The 19,126-nt window shown below is 47.4% G+C and overlaps 1 protein-coding gene across 3 annotated transcripts in view; it reads left to right on the top strand.

Annotated features, from left to right (window-relative positions):
* Positions 1-18,298, top strand: part of LOC137863712 (gamma-aminobutyric acid receptor subunit beta-4) — a 64,911-nt gene extending 46,613 nt beyond the window's left edge. For 2 of the 3 annotated variants that reach the window (XM_068697090.1, XM_068697092.1), the window contains 5 exons: positions 6,772-6,854; positions 11,073-11,210; positions 12,774-12,926; positions 15,133-15,389; positions 15,925-18,298. In XM_068697090.1, coding sequence (XP_068553191.1) covers positions 6,772-6,854; positions 11,073-11,210; positions 12,774-12,926; positions 15,133-15,389; positions 15,925-16,302 — 1,009 coding nt within the window. In that variant the 3' untranslated portion in view covers positions 16,303-18,298. The remainder of the gene's footprint in view (positions 1-6,771; positions 6,855-11,072; positions 11,211-12,773; positions 12,927-15,132; positions 15,390-15,924) is intronic. The other variant, XM_068697091.1, reaches the window with a different exon arrangement.
* Positions 18,299-19,126: the final 828 nt, after the last annotated feature.

The following is a 19,126-nucleotide window of genomic DNA, read 5'->3' as shown; positions in this document are numbered from 1 at the left end:
TATAGATCAGACATCTCAACACTTGCAGTTTAAACCCGAGCGAAGCTGGATGTATTTGCTTTGGCAGCACATGGTTTCTGCTTTTCACGGGGTTAAATTCCCAACAGCCAGCTGCTCCCTGCAGTGTAGCTGCTCCTGGGGGGTGTCAGCCTTTGCACTACAGCAAACTGACCCACTCCTGGGCCAGGCAGCAGCCTGAGCACCACTTGTAGCTCACCTTATTCAGGGCAGAGACCCAGGTGAGCTGAGGCACGTCCAGCATCCCTCCCACCCGCTCACCCTCCAGCCGGTTGCTGCGTCGTGCCTCTGGGGCTGCCCTCCCTGCTCAACATGGTTTGGGCTCTGCTGGAGCTCATCTTCTTTATAGCACCCATTTCCAGCTTGTTTCTTGACCAGGACCCAGCTATGTCTGAATTACATTCCCCAAATTCAGGCCTGGGATTATTGGTTCTCCAGTTGGTATAAAGGGTTCTCTCTCTCCTGTCTCGCTCGGAGCCTGCTGTTTGCAGCCATGTCCTTGCTCTCCCTATGGGTGTTCTCTGATTTTTATGGAGTAGGGACCTGGCAGGTTATAACTGAGCAGTATTCTCTACACTGAGACCCCTGAGCAGCAATTTTCTCCTTCCATCTTGCAGGCCAGAAGAGAAGAAATCTGCAGTTTTTCTCTTTGCTTCCCCCTCCCTCCCCAAGAGAGGTTTCTCTGGAAATGTGCGAGATGATTCAGTCTCTACCCTGCCTCTAGCAGCTCTGCCTGCTCCCTCCGCAGGTTAGGCAAAGGCAACAGAAATCTTTCCTTTGGCAGCCTGGGTGTAAGCAGCTGGGCTCGTGTCCACCCAGCTGGGCTCCAAAGCTGGTGCTGCAGCCTTGCACTGCTCACACCACCCAGCTCCAACACAGAGATCTGGGTGTGGGAGAAGGGTTTGTTCAGTGGGTGAGGGGAAATGAGAGTTCAGTTGGGAACCTGACAAATCCCCATGGGTGTTTTGGCCTTCTAAGGGCCAGAATGAGGGACTTAGCTGGAAGCACTAGTCGGGCACAGAAGTGCCTGCATCCACACTTCAATTCCTATCCCCTGAAAACACATGCTTTTTCCTCTCCCAGGGTGGAAAACAGGTTGATTTCGATTACTGGTACCCTGAATACTAGTTTAGAAGAGCTTTTTTTTCTCCTTGTCTAATTTGAGTTCTGCGCATACTGCTGTTTATCAAAGGATGCCTATGCAAGCACAGATGCTTTTGGAAACAGAGTGACCTTAGCAGGATTGTGCCAGGACTTATGGAGTCGGTTTTAGGCCAGCAGACACAAGGGGAAAATATTCCATATCCTTGCCTTGCTCTTGGTTCTAACATGACCTCCAGGAGTCTGCAAAGATCAGACTGTGTTAAAAGAATGGCAAAATCCACCATGGATTTATAAATCCCTCCAGGCCCTTCAAAGTTTGTGCTTACTGCCAGGCAGAAGGTGACATTTGCCAGCATGATTTTTATGACTGACTCTGAGAATGTACAGAGTAAAAATTTGATTTCATTTTTTCCCACATTCAGCAAAAGAGCAATTTTGCCTCTCCTACTCTCAGTTATCAGAATTCCTGTACAAGACTAACTTATCCCTTGAGGGGGGTCTGCACATGTCCTGTGAAACTCAAGCTACTTGTGTGCTTTCTCCTCATTGCTACAAATTGAGCTCTGGGTGTCTGTATCACTGGGGACAGGAGCATCTTCAGCTTCTCAGGTAATCTGAAATCCAAAAGGTTTCAAACAGCAACTTAAACTTTTTTTTTTTTTTTTTTTTTTTTTTTTTTTTTTTTTTAATCTTTAGCTGTGAGGGTGTTTGAATATTTGTGTTAGTCCCTGGGTGATGAAACTTACTCTGTACCTGCAAAACAGACAAAACTGTAAGTGTAGGCACATGCTGTTCCAGTACCACTTAACATTGACCCCAGAAACCAGTTTCAGGCACATTTAGTTCACTGATATACACATAGTTATGATGCAAACAGTGAAGTATGTCATTTTGTAAGGATGAGTTTAAGGAGAAAGGGACCCTAGTTGCTTTAGGAACCCCTCAAAGGTGAATGTCTTTGCTTCTCTCCAACCCAGTCCTCCTTAGAGAGGCTGGACCTGCTCCTTTATGAATCAAATAATGTTTTGGGGAGGTCATATTTTGTCCTTTACACTCATAGCTGATGAATTTGGTTCTCTCAACACACTGAAGATGATCCAGAGGATGAACTAGTGGCTGAGGGCCTCCAGAGCTGAAGTTTGGTACAGGGAGATCAGACCCGGGGAGCTGAAGGGACAGCTCCTGTGGAGGAGGCAAGCAACAGGGTAGGAGGGAGATGGAGAGGAGACATTCAGCCAGGGTAGGTTTTAATAGGTGGGAGCTCCACGCTGCTCTGTCTTTGAACTTATATAATCATTCTAAATAAGACAGAAGAAGCCATTAATAAGTAAACAGCGATGAGGAGGATCGGAAAGGGAATGAAAAGGGTGGTGGCGTTCAGGTCAGAGAACTCACGGAGGGCTGGTGGTGTGCAGGAGTCTGAGCTCTCCCCTTGGAGCTGCAGCTGTGGTGGGATGGTCCCATGGTGATGCTCACGGAGCAGGCAGCAGGCTGAGGCTGCATTGGTTTTCCGTGGCTGCCTCTGCCTTGGTGGTACCAGTGCCAGGTGGGCATCGCCGCCTCCTTGTAACAGAGACCTAGCACTTGCCTGGTGGGACTTGGAGTTTTGTGGCTGTCCTTCTTGAAACGATCCCTACCTCCCCTGGGGCTGAAGGACTCTCTCCATGGTAAGGTATCTGTGTTGCCTCAGCTTCTGCTTGGATCTGCTAGGTGCTGGCAGAGCAGGGGGATATCTATCAGCACACAGCCTGCCAGAGCTGCTTGACAACTCGTGAATGCACGTCCCTTCTTTTTCTTTTTGGAAATGTACAGTGGTTTCTCCCTAGCCCTGTCTCCCCTTGATGGACTGCCTGCCAGCTGTGCAGCAGAGTAGCAGGGAGGGCACTGAGGACTTGGCTGCTTTGAAAGCCTGCAGACCTGAGGAGCAATGATTAGGGCAAAGGCACAAAGACGTCTTTTTTGTGGGGAGGGAAGTGTGAAGGTTGTGATGCGAGGGGGATGACCTGGAGGCCTGCAGAGGGGACAGAAATGGAGGGAGGAGAGGGGGGCTGGAGGTGGCGGGTGGTGATGGCCAGGCTTGGATGCTTCACTGAGAGCATCGTGTGAAGGGCAGGCGAGCCTCTCCCCTCTGATAGGCAGCGTCTCTGTGAATCGCCATCAGAGCAGATGGAATTCACACCACACACATTTTTAAATTTAAAAGGGGAGGGATGGTGGGTAAAGAAGCAAGAGAGAGGGTAGGGAGAGGGAAGATGTGGGCTGGCCAGGAGCCAGCACCTCTTGCCAGTGCCACAGGGAAGGTGGCACCCTTCCCTGGCATCCCCTCCGGCCCCACACTCCCTGCTCTGCTCCACTTGGGTCACGTCTCCTCCGGGCACTGCACTCTGTCTAGAGCTGTTTACAGGGTGATGGTTTGTTCTGTCTCCTCATCTCCTTTCGCACAGAATGAGTATCCACTCTGCTTTCTGTCTTTTAACCTCTCCTTCTTCTCTGGCTTTCTTTCCCCAGGCTCCTTCACCTCCTGCTTCCCCTGATCCCACCCCTCTGCTCCCTTACCCCGGTGGCCTCCTGTCCTGCATTATCTGCTCTCCTGCCCCTCAGCTCTGCCCCTGCCTCCCCCATCACCACTTGTGCCATCATCACTCTTCTGTCTTCTGGGAGCAGGCAAACAGAGCAGTGATGCTGTGGGTCACCCATGAGCAGGGTATAGCAAAGGGCTGTTGGGGTACAGGATGTTTTTCAAGGTCCAATATATAAATAATTAAACATCCTTCATTCCTCTCTGTGATGCCACTTTTCTTATCCCAAGAAGGGTGGTTTATTAAACCTTAGGAAGCCCAGAGTCAGAACCCAGCACCTCAGGCCAGCTGCTCCCCACCTAGTTGTGCTGCAGGAGCCAAACACCCAGGTGGTCCCACGGTGCCAGTGCCCATGGCCTTGCTGGCTGCCCCTTGCTGTGGGTGCAACACTGCAGCTGAAATGCTCCAGACAAGCAGGTGGCTGCAGTCCAGTGTTTCTCTGCTAGAAAAATAGAAAAAAAAATCTGTGTGCTTACTTGGTCCCAGTCCTCACCTGTCCCAGCACTGTTATGTGGGCAGGTCAGCATGAACCTGGGGCCTCGAGCCAGCTGGGGTATCTCTGTTGGATGCTGAGCTGTGCAGTGTGGATGTGCCCACCCTTTAATTGGAGGGAAAGAGAAATTCTTATCTGATTTTTAAGGACTGATGCCCTCTTAATCTCATTTTTCTCCTTTCTGTCCTATCTGTCCTGAAGTTCTCTCCTTTTTGAATCAACAGGGATAAATCCTGCTCTGATGTAAATCTCTGCTGATGTAAATTGGTGTGATCTTGCAAAAATCATTGGAGTGGCTCTGGATTTATGTTGGCTGTTAGTGTGAGCGGGATTTGGCGCATGGAGTGTGGTAGCCATAGCTCACTGTGTCGTGCTCTGCATTTCCAACCAGCACTGCAGGTGACGAACAAATCCTGCCGAGAGGCACGAGGGTCCCTCTCCATCCAGAACAGGCTTCCCCTGGATGTCCTTAGCGCAGCCACGTTCGCCAGCCAGGCTGCGACTCGGGGATGGACACCGCGGAAAGGTTTTAGCCTGCAGGGTCCCACAAATGGGGTGGAAAATTTTCATTTAATCCGTTTTTGCATCGCACACTTTAGGGAAAATGGGAGAGCGCGTTTGTCGCCGCTGTTTCCCAGGGGTGCGGTATAATGCATACAGTACAGCCGTGTGCGGCACAGGGGATGACTCACACCCGGCCGTGACTCCCTGGTCTCTGCGCCCGGCCAGGATGGACCATGCACCTGCCACCGTGGGCTCTCCAGGCAAAGTTTGGCTCCCCCAGGTGTGCCTGGGGCTCTCCCCCGTACCCAGGTGGGTCAGGGTGGGAGAGGCATTGGGTTGCCCGCAGTCCTCCCCGAGGTGCCGAACCCGGGGGTTGTGAGATCAATGCGTGCAGTCCCAACGCCGCGGTGATAATTTGTACGTGGCTCCTGCCCTGTCATCCTTCTCCCCCCCTGTGCTTTCTCCTCCACCCCAACTGCATTACGGATAAAAGGGTTAAGAGCTCGCCCGGGCCCCCTGCTCGGAGAGAGGGCAGTTGCAGTGTTGTATCTAGACCCAGCGAGGATATATATAAATTCCCTCCGTCTCTTCGGATCTATTTATAGCACGGCAGGCAGTGGCAAAGGCTCTCCTCAAGGCTTCATCTCCTACAAACAGTCTTCACAGACAGCAGAGAGATAAATTTAGCACACGAGATTTCTTAAAGAGCCAGCAGCTCCGCGGGGCCGCTTGCCCGCCCTGCTCTGGCCCCCACCCCAGCACCCCCCGAGCTGTGCTCTCCCACGGGTGCTTGCACCCCCGTTCTGCCACCACCCCCCCTCCAATTTTCCATCCAGCTTCACCCTTCCTGCCCCTCCTTCCCCTTTCTGCTCTCTTTTTTTCTTTCATTGATGCTTTTTCTCTTTTACTGGTTCGCCATCTCATCCTCTCCGCTTTCTTGTCTTTTTTTCTCCCCCCTTTTCTCTGTCTCCCTGGCCACAGGGCTCAGAAGATAAAGCTTTCTTGTTAACAGTTCACTGGTTATGCCTACATAGTAAAAAATGTGTAGCTTGATTAATGCCTTCCAGATGGTTAATTGAAAAAAAGAGGGGGGGGAATGCACCAATCTCTCCCCTCTCTTCAGCACTCTGCACACATACACTGCATAGGAAGAAAACTGCATTGAAGGGTGAGGGGAGCAATATATTTGAGAAATGGGGGCAGCCTGCTAACTGTAGGGCTGGTAAATTAGCGGCTGTTCTGCTCTGTGCCTGCTTCCTACCCGTTCCCTCATCTACCCCACTGCAAAATGCCCCATCCCAGAGAGCGACGCCTCTCTGTAACACACAAGCACCCTCCTTGCACACACGTGTGAGCGCTCCATGGGCACTGAGTGGCTCTGACACCCCCAAAGCAGCACCAACCCTCTTCCTCTCCCCGTACTTATTTTTATAGGAGATGTGCACACGTGCATTCATGTGTCAGGCAAATCTTGCTCACGAAATCACTCACACAAGAGTGAATCTGTGAGCGGAGCCGCCAGCCCATAGTGCAGGAGCAGGAGGGCAGTAGGTACAATGGAAGGATTGGGACTGCAGTGGGGTTCTTGAGGCAATTTGGGAAGGAGAACAAGAGAAAAACATGGTCAGTCATTCTTCCCCCTAGGTCATGGCCAGGCAATTTAATTGATGCATTTTCAGTTTATGGACATGTGTCCTCTGCCTCTCTCTAATAACCTGACATGTCTCTCCCCCTCTGCCCATAGCTCTGCCTACTCCCAGTTTCTTTGTCTTTCTCCTGGAGAGACAGAGGAGGAACACAAATCCCTCCCCACCTCGCTAATAGAGACACTGCCTTGCTGACGTGAGTCACGAAGGGTTTAAGCCATGCAGTTGAGGGTGAGCTGCATCCAGCCCCCCGCACACCTCCCTCCCGCCCTCCCACCGCGGCTCTCCCTGGTTTCCAGGGAAACAGCGGCCCCAAATGCTGCCTGACTTTCACGTCTGCCTTTCATTTCTCCTTTTTTATTTTTTTTTGGTAAAAATAATAATAATAATAATAAATATATATCCTATTTTTTTCCCCTTCTTTCAGGATCACTACCACGGCTGCTTGCATGATGGACCTGCGGAGGTACCCCCTGGACCAGCAGAACTGCACGCTGGAGATCGAGAGCTGTGCGTATACCACACAATGCCATGCGCCAACCTGCCCCAGCCAAGCCTTCCCACCCCTGGGCTGCCTCCCCCGGGTGTTAACCCCCATCCAAGGGTGTGCCCTGGGTGGGACCGGGCTTTCCCATCCAAACTCTATTCCCTGGGGACCTCATGGGTGAAATGCCCAGGAAAATAGAGATCTAGCAGCAGGCTGGGCACTAAAAGCACCATTGCTTTTGGTAGAAAAGCCTCCCTTAGACCTAAGCAAGCCCTGGAAAGCTGTCCTCACTGGTGGCTGAGCCTGCTCTTCATGGGAGGTGGGACCAGAGCTCTCCACAGCCCCTCCCTGCTTGGATTTTCCTTGGACTCCCATGAAAAGCCTCCCCTGACCGTGCTGGCGAAGGGAGATTGGTCTCTCCCTCATAAAAATGCACTGCAGTATCCCCGCAGGAGCGGTCCAGAGCAGCAGATCTCACAGTAATGATGATGCAGCTTCAGTGGTGATTATCAGAGAATTGCTTTTTTCATAAAAGAGGTCCCACGGCATCGGTAGCCGGCAGGCACGGTGCTGCCTCCCCAGCCCTGCCCGCGCCTGGCAGCCCTGCTCCCGCTCGGGATGCGCAGCGATAGCAGTGCTTGGCGTGGTGGGTAATGGGATGTAAATGAGGTCCTCCTGGAGGCACTAATGGCATGTCATTTCTGGCACTCCTTCGTATTTTGAGAATAGTTTACGGTACAACCAAGAAAACAGAAGGCAGAGAATTACCCACAGTTCCCCATGTTGCGATTTTGTTCTTAATGGGACATGTCAAGCCAATTTGTTAGTTGAAGTTACACTTCCTTACAATATTTCTAAGATCTACGCAGAGATGAAGAGACTCATGGTTCCCTTCCTAAGAGCTTTTGTCTCTCACACTCCTGCACATCACAAATCCACAGGGCTCCATTTTGTTTGCTTCCACATCCACACAACTTTGGAACAACACTCCTTTCATGCCTGGCTTAAAAAAACACACTGAAAACAAATAAGCAAGAAAAACAAACACCAAAATAACCCTTTTGTGTTGCGGGAGCTTTGGGTTTGTGAAGCAGCAGCATGCAGCTGGGGTCTCCTTCCCCACAGCAGCCTGTGGCACTTGCCTGCAGGAGGTAAGCCCAGGCTGGCAGTGCCTGTTGATCCAACCCCCTGTCCCGAAAACAGCCCTCACCCCATAAACCCTCTCCTAGCTGTGTGCCAGGACTGAACAAAAAAGCGATGAGGCAGGCAACAAACAGGCCATTAATCTGACATTTCAAGACATTGTATCAATACTTTATGATATTTCAGGTTGAAATGACTTATCTTTGTGAAAGTTCTTTTGCTTTTTAACATTAAAATGGAAACTTCGTTTTCCTTTCTAAAGCTGCAAATCAAAGTGGAACGTTTATTTTTAGACTGAACAACCTTTCCCTTTAGAATCACTTTAAAAAATGGCTTCTCGGAAAAAAAAAACGTGTTTGATTTCACATTGCATAATAACCAAAAAAAAAAAAAAAAGATTGGTACCCAATATCAGCAGGTCGTAGAATAAATGGAATAGAGCTAGTTAACTGTGAGATATCCTAAAATTAGTTACTGTAATTTGACATTTTCATTGCTGATCAGGAAGTAAATTTGAAGTCACTGCTGTTAAATTTGTGGATGATGAAGATAGCAGCCTGCGTGGCTTGCTTGCTGCACATTTGAATACATCCCGCATACATCTGAACACAGCTCAATGCAGAGGTCTGGGCACGGGACTGAGGGACAGTCCCTGCCTGAGCATTGGCCGGGGGAAATGATGGAGGGATCGCAGCCCTGAGCATCATTGCTGGAGGTTTCGTGGCAGGGCTCTGACAGAAAAGGCTGGAGTGAGCCTCAGTTATATAAACCAGGGGAGCAGTGAGTCAGAGCAGGGAATCGATTGGCCTCTGAATATGTTGCTGGTGAGCCTGGGAAAGGGGTTCTGTCTAATTTTGGTTTCCATAATTTAGAAAGGAAGTTGAGAAATCAGAAGAGGTTGAGAAAAGATGCTAAAAACCGTGCGCGAGCTGGAGCAGATGTTTTGCAGTAAGAAACTTAAATAGCTCAGCCTGGCTTGTTTACTGCAAAGGAGGTGGAGAGGTGACTTGTTTACAGGCTGGGTGCACCTCTGCAGAGGGTGAGCGCTGGGTGGAAAGAGCTTGGTAACCTCAGAAAAACACAGAGCGACCACCAGTGTCTGAGAGTCTGAATTCAGGTGGAAACTCACACACGATGTTTGTAGCTGCGAGCATGTTTGAGCCACTGGAATCAAGTATCGGGAGCAGTGAGGGCTTTGCTTTTTCATGACCCTTTCCACACTTAGTGCCTTGCTCTGGGAGATGCTGCAGCCAGATGCAAACACCAGGTCCTGTGCACAAAGCCAGGGTAACTGAGGCAGGGCAGCAAGCTGTGACACCTCGGTGTCTGCAGCAGGAGAGATGACCTAAGGGTGCCTCTGAATCCCTGTGGGCTCGTGAGTCTGGGTGCTTTACCACTTAGGGCCATGGAGCAGAAGCAGCTGTCAGGGAGGAGGTGGAGGCCTGGCTTGACTGATTTTCACCAGCAGCAGATCTGGCACAGCGTTTGGAAAATGCTTATTACTTTTTTAGCACCTGTGAATAAGCGCAGTAATGACCGTGAGCACAGGACGTGGGCTTGGACACTACAGAGTCATCAAATAACTCAGTTTGGAAGGGACCTCAGGGTATCTCCAGTCCAGCCCCCAGCTCCAAGCACGGTCAGCCATGAGATCAGAGCAGGTTACTCAGGGCTTTGTCCACTCAGGAGCTGCAGCGTGACACCATCCTCAGAGGTTCAGATCTGAGCTGGGGGAACCCTTGGCACTTAAGCTGAGGTAGAATAATTCCTCCTCCTCTATTCAGCAGCTCTTCGTTCCCCTGCTGTCACTAACAACCTGGTGCTGGCTCTGGTGGCCACTCTCTGTAGTGGATGTTGGCCTCGCTGGATGCTGCAAGCCACCTGCCTCTGCTGCCAGGGCTTGTGGCCGAGGCTGGCCGTCGTGCTGCAGCTCAGGTGGTGAATAAAAGCTGTCTGTGGGTACAGGTGAAGTTTCTGCTCTGAACAAAGCATTCCACAGTGCTGTACTACAGCCTGTGTACGTGTTGGTGCTTCTCTGAGCACAGAGGTGCTCCCATGCAGCTCTACCCTTTGCTTAGAATAAGAGGACACCCCTTGTCCAGTACCAGCCACGGTGCTGCAAAGCCTAGCTTGCCAAAAACAATGTTAATTTTCAAGTGGAGATGACTCCTTGCCCACAAGGGCAATAGGCAGGGCTGTGACTATCGCACTAATGGGAGCAGAGCTGCATGACTTTGTCCCCTGCGCCTTGCTCCCAGTGAGGCCAAAGCACCTGGGCAGTCTTTCTCCTGGGACTGTGCCTGTGGGCTCCTCAGCATTTCCAGCCCATGCAGCCCTGCTATCTATAGTTCAGGGTCAAAGCACGAGGCTGTACCCTCAGCTGAGTTAACCTCTGAACAATTCCATTATGCTGAAACATAAGGGATGAGCATTCATCACCATGCTGCCTTCCCTTCCTTTCTTCTCTTGTTAGCGCTCTTTCAGCCAGTGCCTGGCAAAGGCAGTCTCCAATCTCAGAAGCTCTGTCCACTTCCCAACTCCAAATTTTGACTGAGAGTATTTAAAAGAAGGAGGTGCTCTGATGCTCAAATTCCTTTTCAATCACAGTTGTAAATATTTTATTTTATTTTTTAATCTCTTGGAGTTTTTAATACTTGGAGGCTCTGTTTACCTAGTCCATATCAGAATGTATTGTGTGATCTCCCCCTTCTGGTAAAAGGAGGCAGTTTATAAAAAGCAAATTGCGGTGTTTGGTGCATCTGATACAGGCTTCAGATGCTCAAGTCCCTGTCACATTAGCCATGGAGATTATGTAGCACAAGTCAAGACTTGGTGGACCATTTCCCACGTTTTTTTCCTGAATCCTAGCCAGAAGGGGGAGTTTTGACCTTTTTTTTTTTTTTTTTCCTCTTCTTTGGGGGACTGTACTGCTAAGCTCAGCTGAAGAAAAGTACGTCAGCAGGGAGGAGGTCTGCTTGCTGTCTGATGGTGTGGGCTTTCTTTTGGATCCTCTTCCAGATCACCTTAGAGAAAATGGGGGTGTCATCTGCTGCAGTTTGTCAGCTTAGTTTTCTCTCTGTGCTTCTCCACCTCTGCAGATGGTTACACGGTTGATGACATTGTCTTCTTCTGGCAAGGAAATGATTCTGCTGTCACGGGGATGGAGGTGCTAGAACTGCCCCAGTTCACCATTATCGAGCAGAGGCTGGTCAGCAGGGAAGTGGTCTTCACCACCGGTAAGTTTCTGCCCCAAGGGTGTGATCAACCCTCTGCTGATCTAGGTCAGTGTGGTTGCTCCTCTGATCTAGATGCTGAGGCTTTAACTTAGGATCTAGGCTTTAGTTTAGGGTCCTGTTCCTTTGAAAGAGAGGCATCTGCTATATCAACCACGTTTGATTTTTTTGGATGCAGTTGTTTTAATTTCTTAATCAAAACTCCAGCTGAGCTCAAAACAGAACCTCCTTAGAAGGTTCTCAGACTTTACCTTATTTTAACATGGTTTGCAACTGGCTCCTAAAGGCAATGTAGGTGTAGCAGCAAACAGGAGAATATTTCACTTGAGAAGCAGGTGGTCTGTGGAATGAAAGAAACCCATCTGCACACTGCAATAAAAAGATCTGGAAGGAACGCTTGGGACAATTCAAATACTGCCAGTTGGAAAGTTGGAGGGGTTTGGATTTTGGTTGCTCTGTTCACTTTGATCTGGCATGGAGCTCACTGCCAAAGCAGCGAGCCACACACCTGTTACATGGTTTTTGGAAAGCCGTGAAATCAAAGCCAAAGTCCATCCGTGGTGGTGGCAGACGGTGATGTTGCAACGGTACCTCAGTAGGCATGCCAGGGGCAGGGTCCCATTGCAGTGGTAATCTAGAGGTCTATAAGAGGCAGTGTTTCTCCAAAAGGAGTTTGCAATCTAGATAAGACCTTCAAAAAAAAGGACTGGTGAAGTACTGTATTCAAGCTGTACAAATGGCACACGTTGGTAAGAGAACATAACCTCCTTTTTCCGAGTCTACCTCCTTGATCATTAAAGAATGTTGTTCTCCTTTTAGCTTAGCTGCCAACCCACAATTATACTCATATTTCAGGCTGCTGTGTTGCCTAGGGAAGGAGGTGAGAAGGAAGAATGGCCTGGAAGTTGTTTCAATGAGAGGCACGGCTTCATCCCTGTAAAAATGACCATGCTCCAGTGGAAGGACAGTAAAAGTCCTTATTGTTGTCACTGTCCCCATTAGGTTCACTAAAAGATTAGGAGGAAGTTGCAAGAACTTAAAAAAAAAAAAAAAAGACCTACAGATTAACTAACAGTACTCTATTTGCATATGAATTTGCCCAGTATGACCATAACCCATTTTTAGAACAGCATGGGAAAAATACAATTCAGATCTTCATTGTTGTTTGGAGAAAAAGCTAGCACATGAAACAAAGGAAAATCGTCTCACTGAATCCAGATATAGGGTTAAAATCTCCTGTGTACATCTATGTCTTATTGGAACGTACCATAATGGCAGTTTCTGCTGAGTACTGAACAGACATTATCCCATGATGTCTGATATAATAATGTAACTTATGTAGAACTTCCTTTCTTCTTAATATTCTGAGCCAACTGAGCAGACTCTGAAGAGCCCCTCCCTAAAGCTGATGAGTCTGCAAAACCTAATGAAAGAGAGATTCCTCATTATCACTGGCTCTTGAGAACATTTTCCAAATAAAATTTCAATTTCTAACCCAAGCTCCTACCATAAATACAGCCTCACCCACCTCTCAGACAACATCTCCCTGTAATATCTCATTGACAGGTTCATATCTGCGCTTATCCTTGAGTTTCCGGATCAAGAGAAACATTGGTTACTTCATTCTGCAGACCTACATGCCATCTATCCTCATCACCATCCTGTCCTGGGTCTCCTTCTGGATCAATTATGATGCTTCTGCTGCACGAGTGGCGCTGGGTAGGTATCTTTATATTTTACATTGAAGAAGGTGTTTTTTTGAGGGAGATCAGACAGTGCAGCTCTAAGAAAGAAAACACTTTTTTTCTTGATGAGGTAGCAGCGAAACAAGCCGTTATCCCAAATGAAGAACATTTTTTCTGAGAACAAACTGGAAGCTTTCATCCTGAAGTGTGACTTTTTTTGTTCAGAAATATTATCTCCTAAGTCTGAGTCGGTAAAAGTTACATTATAGATTTTTGTAGGTGCAGGTTCAGACTCTGTAACAAAGGCATAAATGCTCACAGCTTCTCAGACATGTGAGATTGTGACATGCGATGAACCCACCAGTTCCCTCACTCTAGTTTGTACTTGTTTTCTGAAGCAGAGAAATCTGGGCACCTCTTGGCCAACAGGTGTGCTGGGAGCAGTTTAGTTAGATGGTACATGCTGAGAGTGGATGGCCAAAAAGCAGTAAGTATAGTGAGTGAATGGCTAAGCGTTTAAGAAAATAAAGAAAGTAGCATTACACATTTTTGTGATATTTTAGGCCCTATACAGACACTTTCTTGTAGCTGAAGACCTTCATAACCAAGTCAAATGTGGGACAGTAAAGTCCAAGTTTTTCTTAAGCATATGTTCCCCTAAATAGAGATGTTTTCCTACGAGAGGAAGAAAAAAAGAGATCTTTTAAGCAACAGAAGGGAAGTGGGGGTGGATTGCAGATGAGGATTTTGAAGAAGGAACAGGAGAAAAGGGGGTTGGCTGGCATATGAGAATGGGGCTGTGCAACATGATAGAAAGTTCAGAGGAAATAGGAGAGCCAAAGAGGGAGAAGAATTTCAGCTGGGGGGGGGAGGAGGGTTAAGACTCAGAGAAGCAATGAGGCACAGATAGAGGCTGGGTCTTACAGAGCAATTTGAGGGTTTAAATTAGCTCTAGAAGAAGAGAGAGTTCGTGAAGGCTCGGAGGAAGCGTGGTTTGTACAGAGACACATAAAGAGATGATTTGGCTGTACTTGTTTGGAAAGTCTGGAGCAGGAAGGGGACAGGAAGAACATGGTAAATTAAAAAGGTAAGTTGCAATGACAGGAGTATAATCAGTGAGAAAAGAAAAAGAGATCATGGCAGACATTGCTGGCACAGTGAGAGTATAAGCAGAAGGGTGGACACGAGATGCACAGCTGTTGAATTTCTGCTGACATCTGGATTCAAAGGAGAAGACAGAAGCAAAACATCATAGGTCAGAACTGCAACAGCTCTCGCTAAGCCATTCCTGACAGCTCTCTATCTAACTTGTCCTAAAAAAGCTCCAAAGAAGTAGACTCTGCAAACACCTCTGGGCACTGTACCTTCAGATTTGCCTCTTCATACAGTCAAAAATCTCTTCTTTGCATCTATCCTAGGTCTCCAGTGAAATTTGTCTGGTTTTGGTAGACACAGAGAACATTCTATTCCACCTCTCTCCTTCCTCCCCCCCCTCCTTTTTTTTTGCACAAAGCTTCTGGATATTGAAAGACTGTTGTCATATATCCCTTCTGTTTAGTCTTCCATGGACTGAAGACTATGTTTGTTTAAGATGCAGGAAATATAACTAGGCCTAAAAAGGAAAACAGAAGAGGAGTTTGTACAGATAACTGAAGTAGTGAGGGGTAAAGCTGGTGAGAGGAAGGTGCAAATGTATAGGGCCAAGGATGTGGACAGAAGCCTATGAGGCAGGTAAAAGGAGAGCCATGAAGTAGGAATCCCTTCTCTCTTTGTCATATTCATGGCACTGGAAAGACAAAGCAGATTAAAAATTCATGTCAAGGATACTGAGGCATTCAGTAGTGCCCAGGGAAACCTAATGAGTTCATGAAGTAGAAAACAGGGAGAAGAGTGAGAGACTAAGAGAAAAAATGTGTATTTCCTATCACAGTCAGTAAAAGAAGGACGATCAGAGAGCACTTGGAAAGCTGAGGTCCAGAGAATGTTGATCCACGTTGTTCTGATGATACTCAGCTTCAACATTTTCTCCCACTATTGATGTGGGTTTGTTTGTTTGTTTGTTTGTTTTGTTTTGTTTTCTGCATTAGGCAGGTGGGCTTAGAATAATGACAATTTTCTGCCCAATTGCTTCCAACCTTTCTGAGGTTCAGTCCAGCTGGGAGGAGTGATGGGGAAACTGAGATGGGCATTTAAGGAAACCACCCCACCTTGGTAACAGAACACCTACCCTCTCCTTACAGGGGTCACCACGGTGCTTACAATGACTACCATCAACACCCACCTGCGAGAGACTCTCCCCAAGATTCCTTATGTCAAGGCTATTGATGTTTATCTCATGGGTTGCTTTGTCTTCGTGTTCCTGGCACTCCTGGAGTACGCTTTTGTCAACTACATATTCTTTGGGCGAGGCCCTCGGCAGCAGAAAAAACAGAGCGAACGGATCAGCAAGGCTAACAATGAGCGCCACCGTTATGAAGAGAAGAGGGTGAGAGAGCAGGTTTGTCCCCTTCTTTCATTGTGGGAGGAGAATCCAGTCTCTCCACTGCTCATTCAGTCCTGGGTGAGCTGTGGTGCAGCCTTTCTCCTCATCATGAGAGAGAAACTTCAGTTCCCTCGTGTTGTTAACACAGATCCACTGAAGTTTGCAGACAGATGCCCAGAAAGACCTCTCCCAGTGATTACTGGGACTTTTTTCTCCTTGGTCATCATCCTCAAGCTAATCTCATCAGGACCATCCTCTTACAAGGACAGGTCTAGCCCAGAGTACCCCTGTGGCTTTTGGTCTAATCTGCTGGCAAAGTCACGTTGCCCCACTCACAAGTTTGCTGCAAGCACAGGCTCCAGCCTGTGGGCAACCAGCATTGATAGACAACCCTTGCAAATGCAGAAGACCAGCTTCAGAGCCCACTGATAATCCAACAAGCATTACTGGTACACAGAAAACAGTTCAAAATCATCCCTGGTGACATAGCCATGTGCACACTGTGCACAGGACAACCTTGCTACCTTTCTCTCTGTCTTCCCTGTTCTAGGTTGACCCCTACGGTAACATCCTCCTCAGCACTCTGGAGATGAACAACGAGCTGCTGGCCACGGACATGATGAGCAGCGTCGGCGACTCTCGAAACTCTGTCATGTCCTTTGAAGGCTCAGGAATCCAGTTCCGGAAGCAGCTGGCCTCTCGGGATGGATTTGGTCACCACCCAACCCTGGACCGCCACGTCCCGCTGACCCACCATGCCGCAGCCCGCAACCGTGCCAATTGCCGTCTCCGCCGGCGGTCATCTAAGCTGAAGCTCAAAATCCCAGACCTGACAGATGTCAGCACCATTGACAAGTGGTCACGAATCATTTTTCCAATCACCTTTGGATTCTTCAACCTTGTTTACTGGTTGTACTATGTAAATTGATGCCTGCAGCCTCCAAGAGAGATAGGGACAGACACTCAGACAATGACAACACAGGAGTGTTGTGGTCTTTTGGGTTTGGGTTTTACTCTTTACTATCATTATCATTTATTCCTTTGATTCATTAGATTTATTCTAAGCTTACTCTTCTCTTTTCAGCACATGTAGAACCACGGAGTGTTGGGGGGGATAAGGGAGAGAAGGGTATATGGGAGGGGATTTGGTTTCAGGGAGGGATGTGTTTGTCTTGATTTTGGTTTCCTGCTGAAGGACTTAAATCATTGTAAAAAAGAAAAAAAAGAAAAAAAGAAAAAAAAAGAAAAAAAGGAAAAGAAAAAAAAAAGAAAAAAAAAAGAAAAAGAAAAAAAGACATAAAAAGAAAAAAAAGAAAAAACGACAACAAAAAAAGAAAAAGTTTTAAATAGGGGGGGAGGGAGATTTAAAGAAATTGAGTCAAAAACTGGTGGGGGGGATAGGTTATCTTCGGCTGTGCTCACTAATGCGCTATCCTCACTTCCATTTCACTACTGAATTTCATCTTTCTCTTCTCAGTATTATTATATTTTTTTAATCTCTCTTCTGTCGCTGTTCTTAACCCCTTCATGTTTATTCTTTCATAGATTCATGAGATAGTGGGTTTTCATTCTCATGCTATGAGATTTCTCTTTTCTTTTTCTCTCTCCCTCTCTCTTGCTTACAAGCCTAAAAGAATCTTTTAAACCAACAAATAAAAAGAATATTTATTTTGGAAGAGCTGGGAAGGGGGGAGGACAGGGCAATTATTTGGGAGGGAAGGGGCAATGTGGGGAATAGGGGGGTGGGAGGAGGGAGCTTATCAAAAGCAAAGGCACATTTGCAAGTTGCCTTTTTCCACCTTCAGGAGTCTGCAAGATGTTTTTCCTGTGTGAATGGATGTGGGGGTGTGTGTGGCGCATCTGTGTGTGTGTGCGTGTGGATGTGGATATGGATGTGTGTGTGCAAGCATGTTTTCTGGGGTGGGGAGCTGGGGAGGGGGGTTTTGTAATGTCTTTTGTAGAAAGAGAACTCAGATGACATTTAACCGGCAGTGTTTTGGAGGGAATAGCAGGGTTTTGTTTGCTCATTGCAACTTAGTGAGGTTGGAGGTTGGAATCCCAGCTTGTACTAGAGAAATAGGGCTGGGGACAGTAGATTGTGCAAATATACTTGCTGAGGAGAGAGAGGGCTTTGTGGATCAGCACTGGGATGGTGCCATTGTCCACTGCTGGCATCTGATCTAAACTGGTTTAGTCCTGAAATGAGGGCTTGTTCCTAATCATTTCCACCCTGCATCTTTCTTACTGAGTTTTTGGGAGAAAAGCAGTTACAGGACTCTGAAAACTCAGCCATTTCCCCCCACTACCTGCTCTTTTTGCCAGACAAGGGACTTTACACTCCAGTCCACCAGGTAACCATAGCCTACAGCAAGGTGCAGGAAGGGGTGGACGTTGTTTAACTCGTTGTGCTTCAGGATGAAAAAAAATCCAGAAATGATAACTATTCCCTTTCCTAAGAACTTCAGAAGCAAATAGTGGGCTGGCACCCTCTGATGTGTACTGCTTCTATCTGGCCTTGCTTTGTGTCTGTTAAAACATGCGGAGTGTAGAGAAGAGGACTCTGTGTTCCTTCCTGCAGAAGATGCAACTAAGGATACAGTAGAGTTCTGTGGAGCATCATCCCTCTGGAAGACAATGGTCTTCAAAAACTGGGCAGGCTGAAGGTTGCAATGAAAATGCTGAGCTTGTCTGTGCTTGTGGAAGCCCCTAAGTCTGTAGCAGCTTACATCCACAGGCATGTTATTAAGGTACAGAAGGGTAACTTGGCCTTGGATGGCAAGGTCAACTTTTTTCCAAAGGAGCCAGTGACTTTCAGAAAATCACTGAATTATTGGCCACTTTGGCAATCACTTATGATTGATAATCTCCCTTATAATGTTAATAAAAGCCATGAATATAATAAATTCACAAGTGCAAAACTTTAACCTTAGGGTCATTCTGCCATTCCTGGAGTAATGATGAGAACCTTTTTCTTACCTGATAGAGGTTTTTACATGCCAGACACACAGACACAAACACATGGCCTTGAATCCAAACATCCCTTTATTTTCCTGCAAGCATTCTCTTCCTTTTTTCTTAGATCCCATTGTTTGGGAGAGCAGAGTGATCCGCTGAGACCAGGGAAACTCCTGTTTTTGAGATGCCAGATGCATCTAATGCACAGTTTCTCATTTACTAATTTATGTCTGTACAGTGCTATGAAAATGTGAATCACTATAGGCCTGACCTAGTAACACTGAAGTCACGGAAAGTTTTGTCTTGACTTGGATGAAGTAGGATCAGGGCTCATCAGAGTAATAAGTATTGTTATTTTTATATCAGTAATGTGTTTTATGCATTTTCTACTGGTAGAATCCTAAACATAAATGTAGAGCATTCATTCTTCTTGGTCATCCCCAATCTCTGTCTCCCTCTCATGTTCATGCATGCACGCATTTAGTCCAGGCCTCCCTGGACTCACCAAGGTTTTAGCACAACTCTTAAATCAGGATTAGATTCCTAGCTGCCCTGCAGAACAGTCTCTTGCTGGTTTCCACATTTGAGTGATACTGTTGAAACTGGGTTTTCCCAGTGTGGTTGCAGTTTATTGTTGACATGGGTCTGTATAGGAATAAGAGTGAAAAGTGAACAGAGCTGGATCATAGGACTAGTGCTGAATCAGGTAGTTTTGTCTGCCTGATACGTAGGAAGTTAAAGGTTGGCCAGAGAAGAAAGTTACACTTTCAAGTGGGGATAATTTGGAAATGGCTTTT

This window comes from Anas acuta, chromosome 13 (genome assembly GCF_963932015.1).
Source record: "Anas acuta chromosome 13, bAnaAcu1.1, whole genome shotgun sequence".
Lineage (NCBI taxonomy): Eukaryota > Metazoa > Chordata > Aves > Anseriformes > Anatidae > Anas > Anas acuta.
Note: the sequence above shows the minus strand (reverse complement) of the source record. Positions and strands in the feature narration are given on the sequence as shown.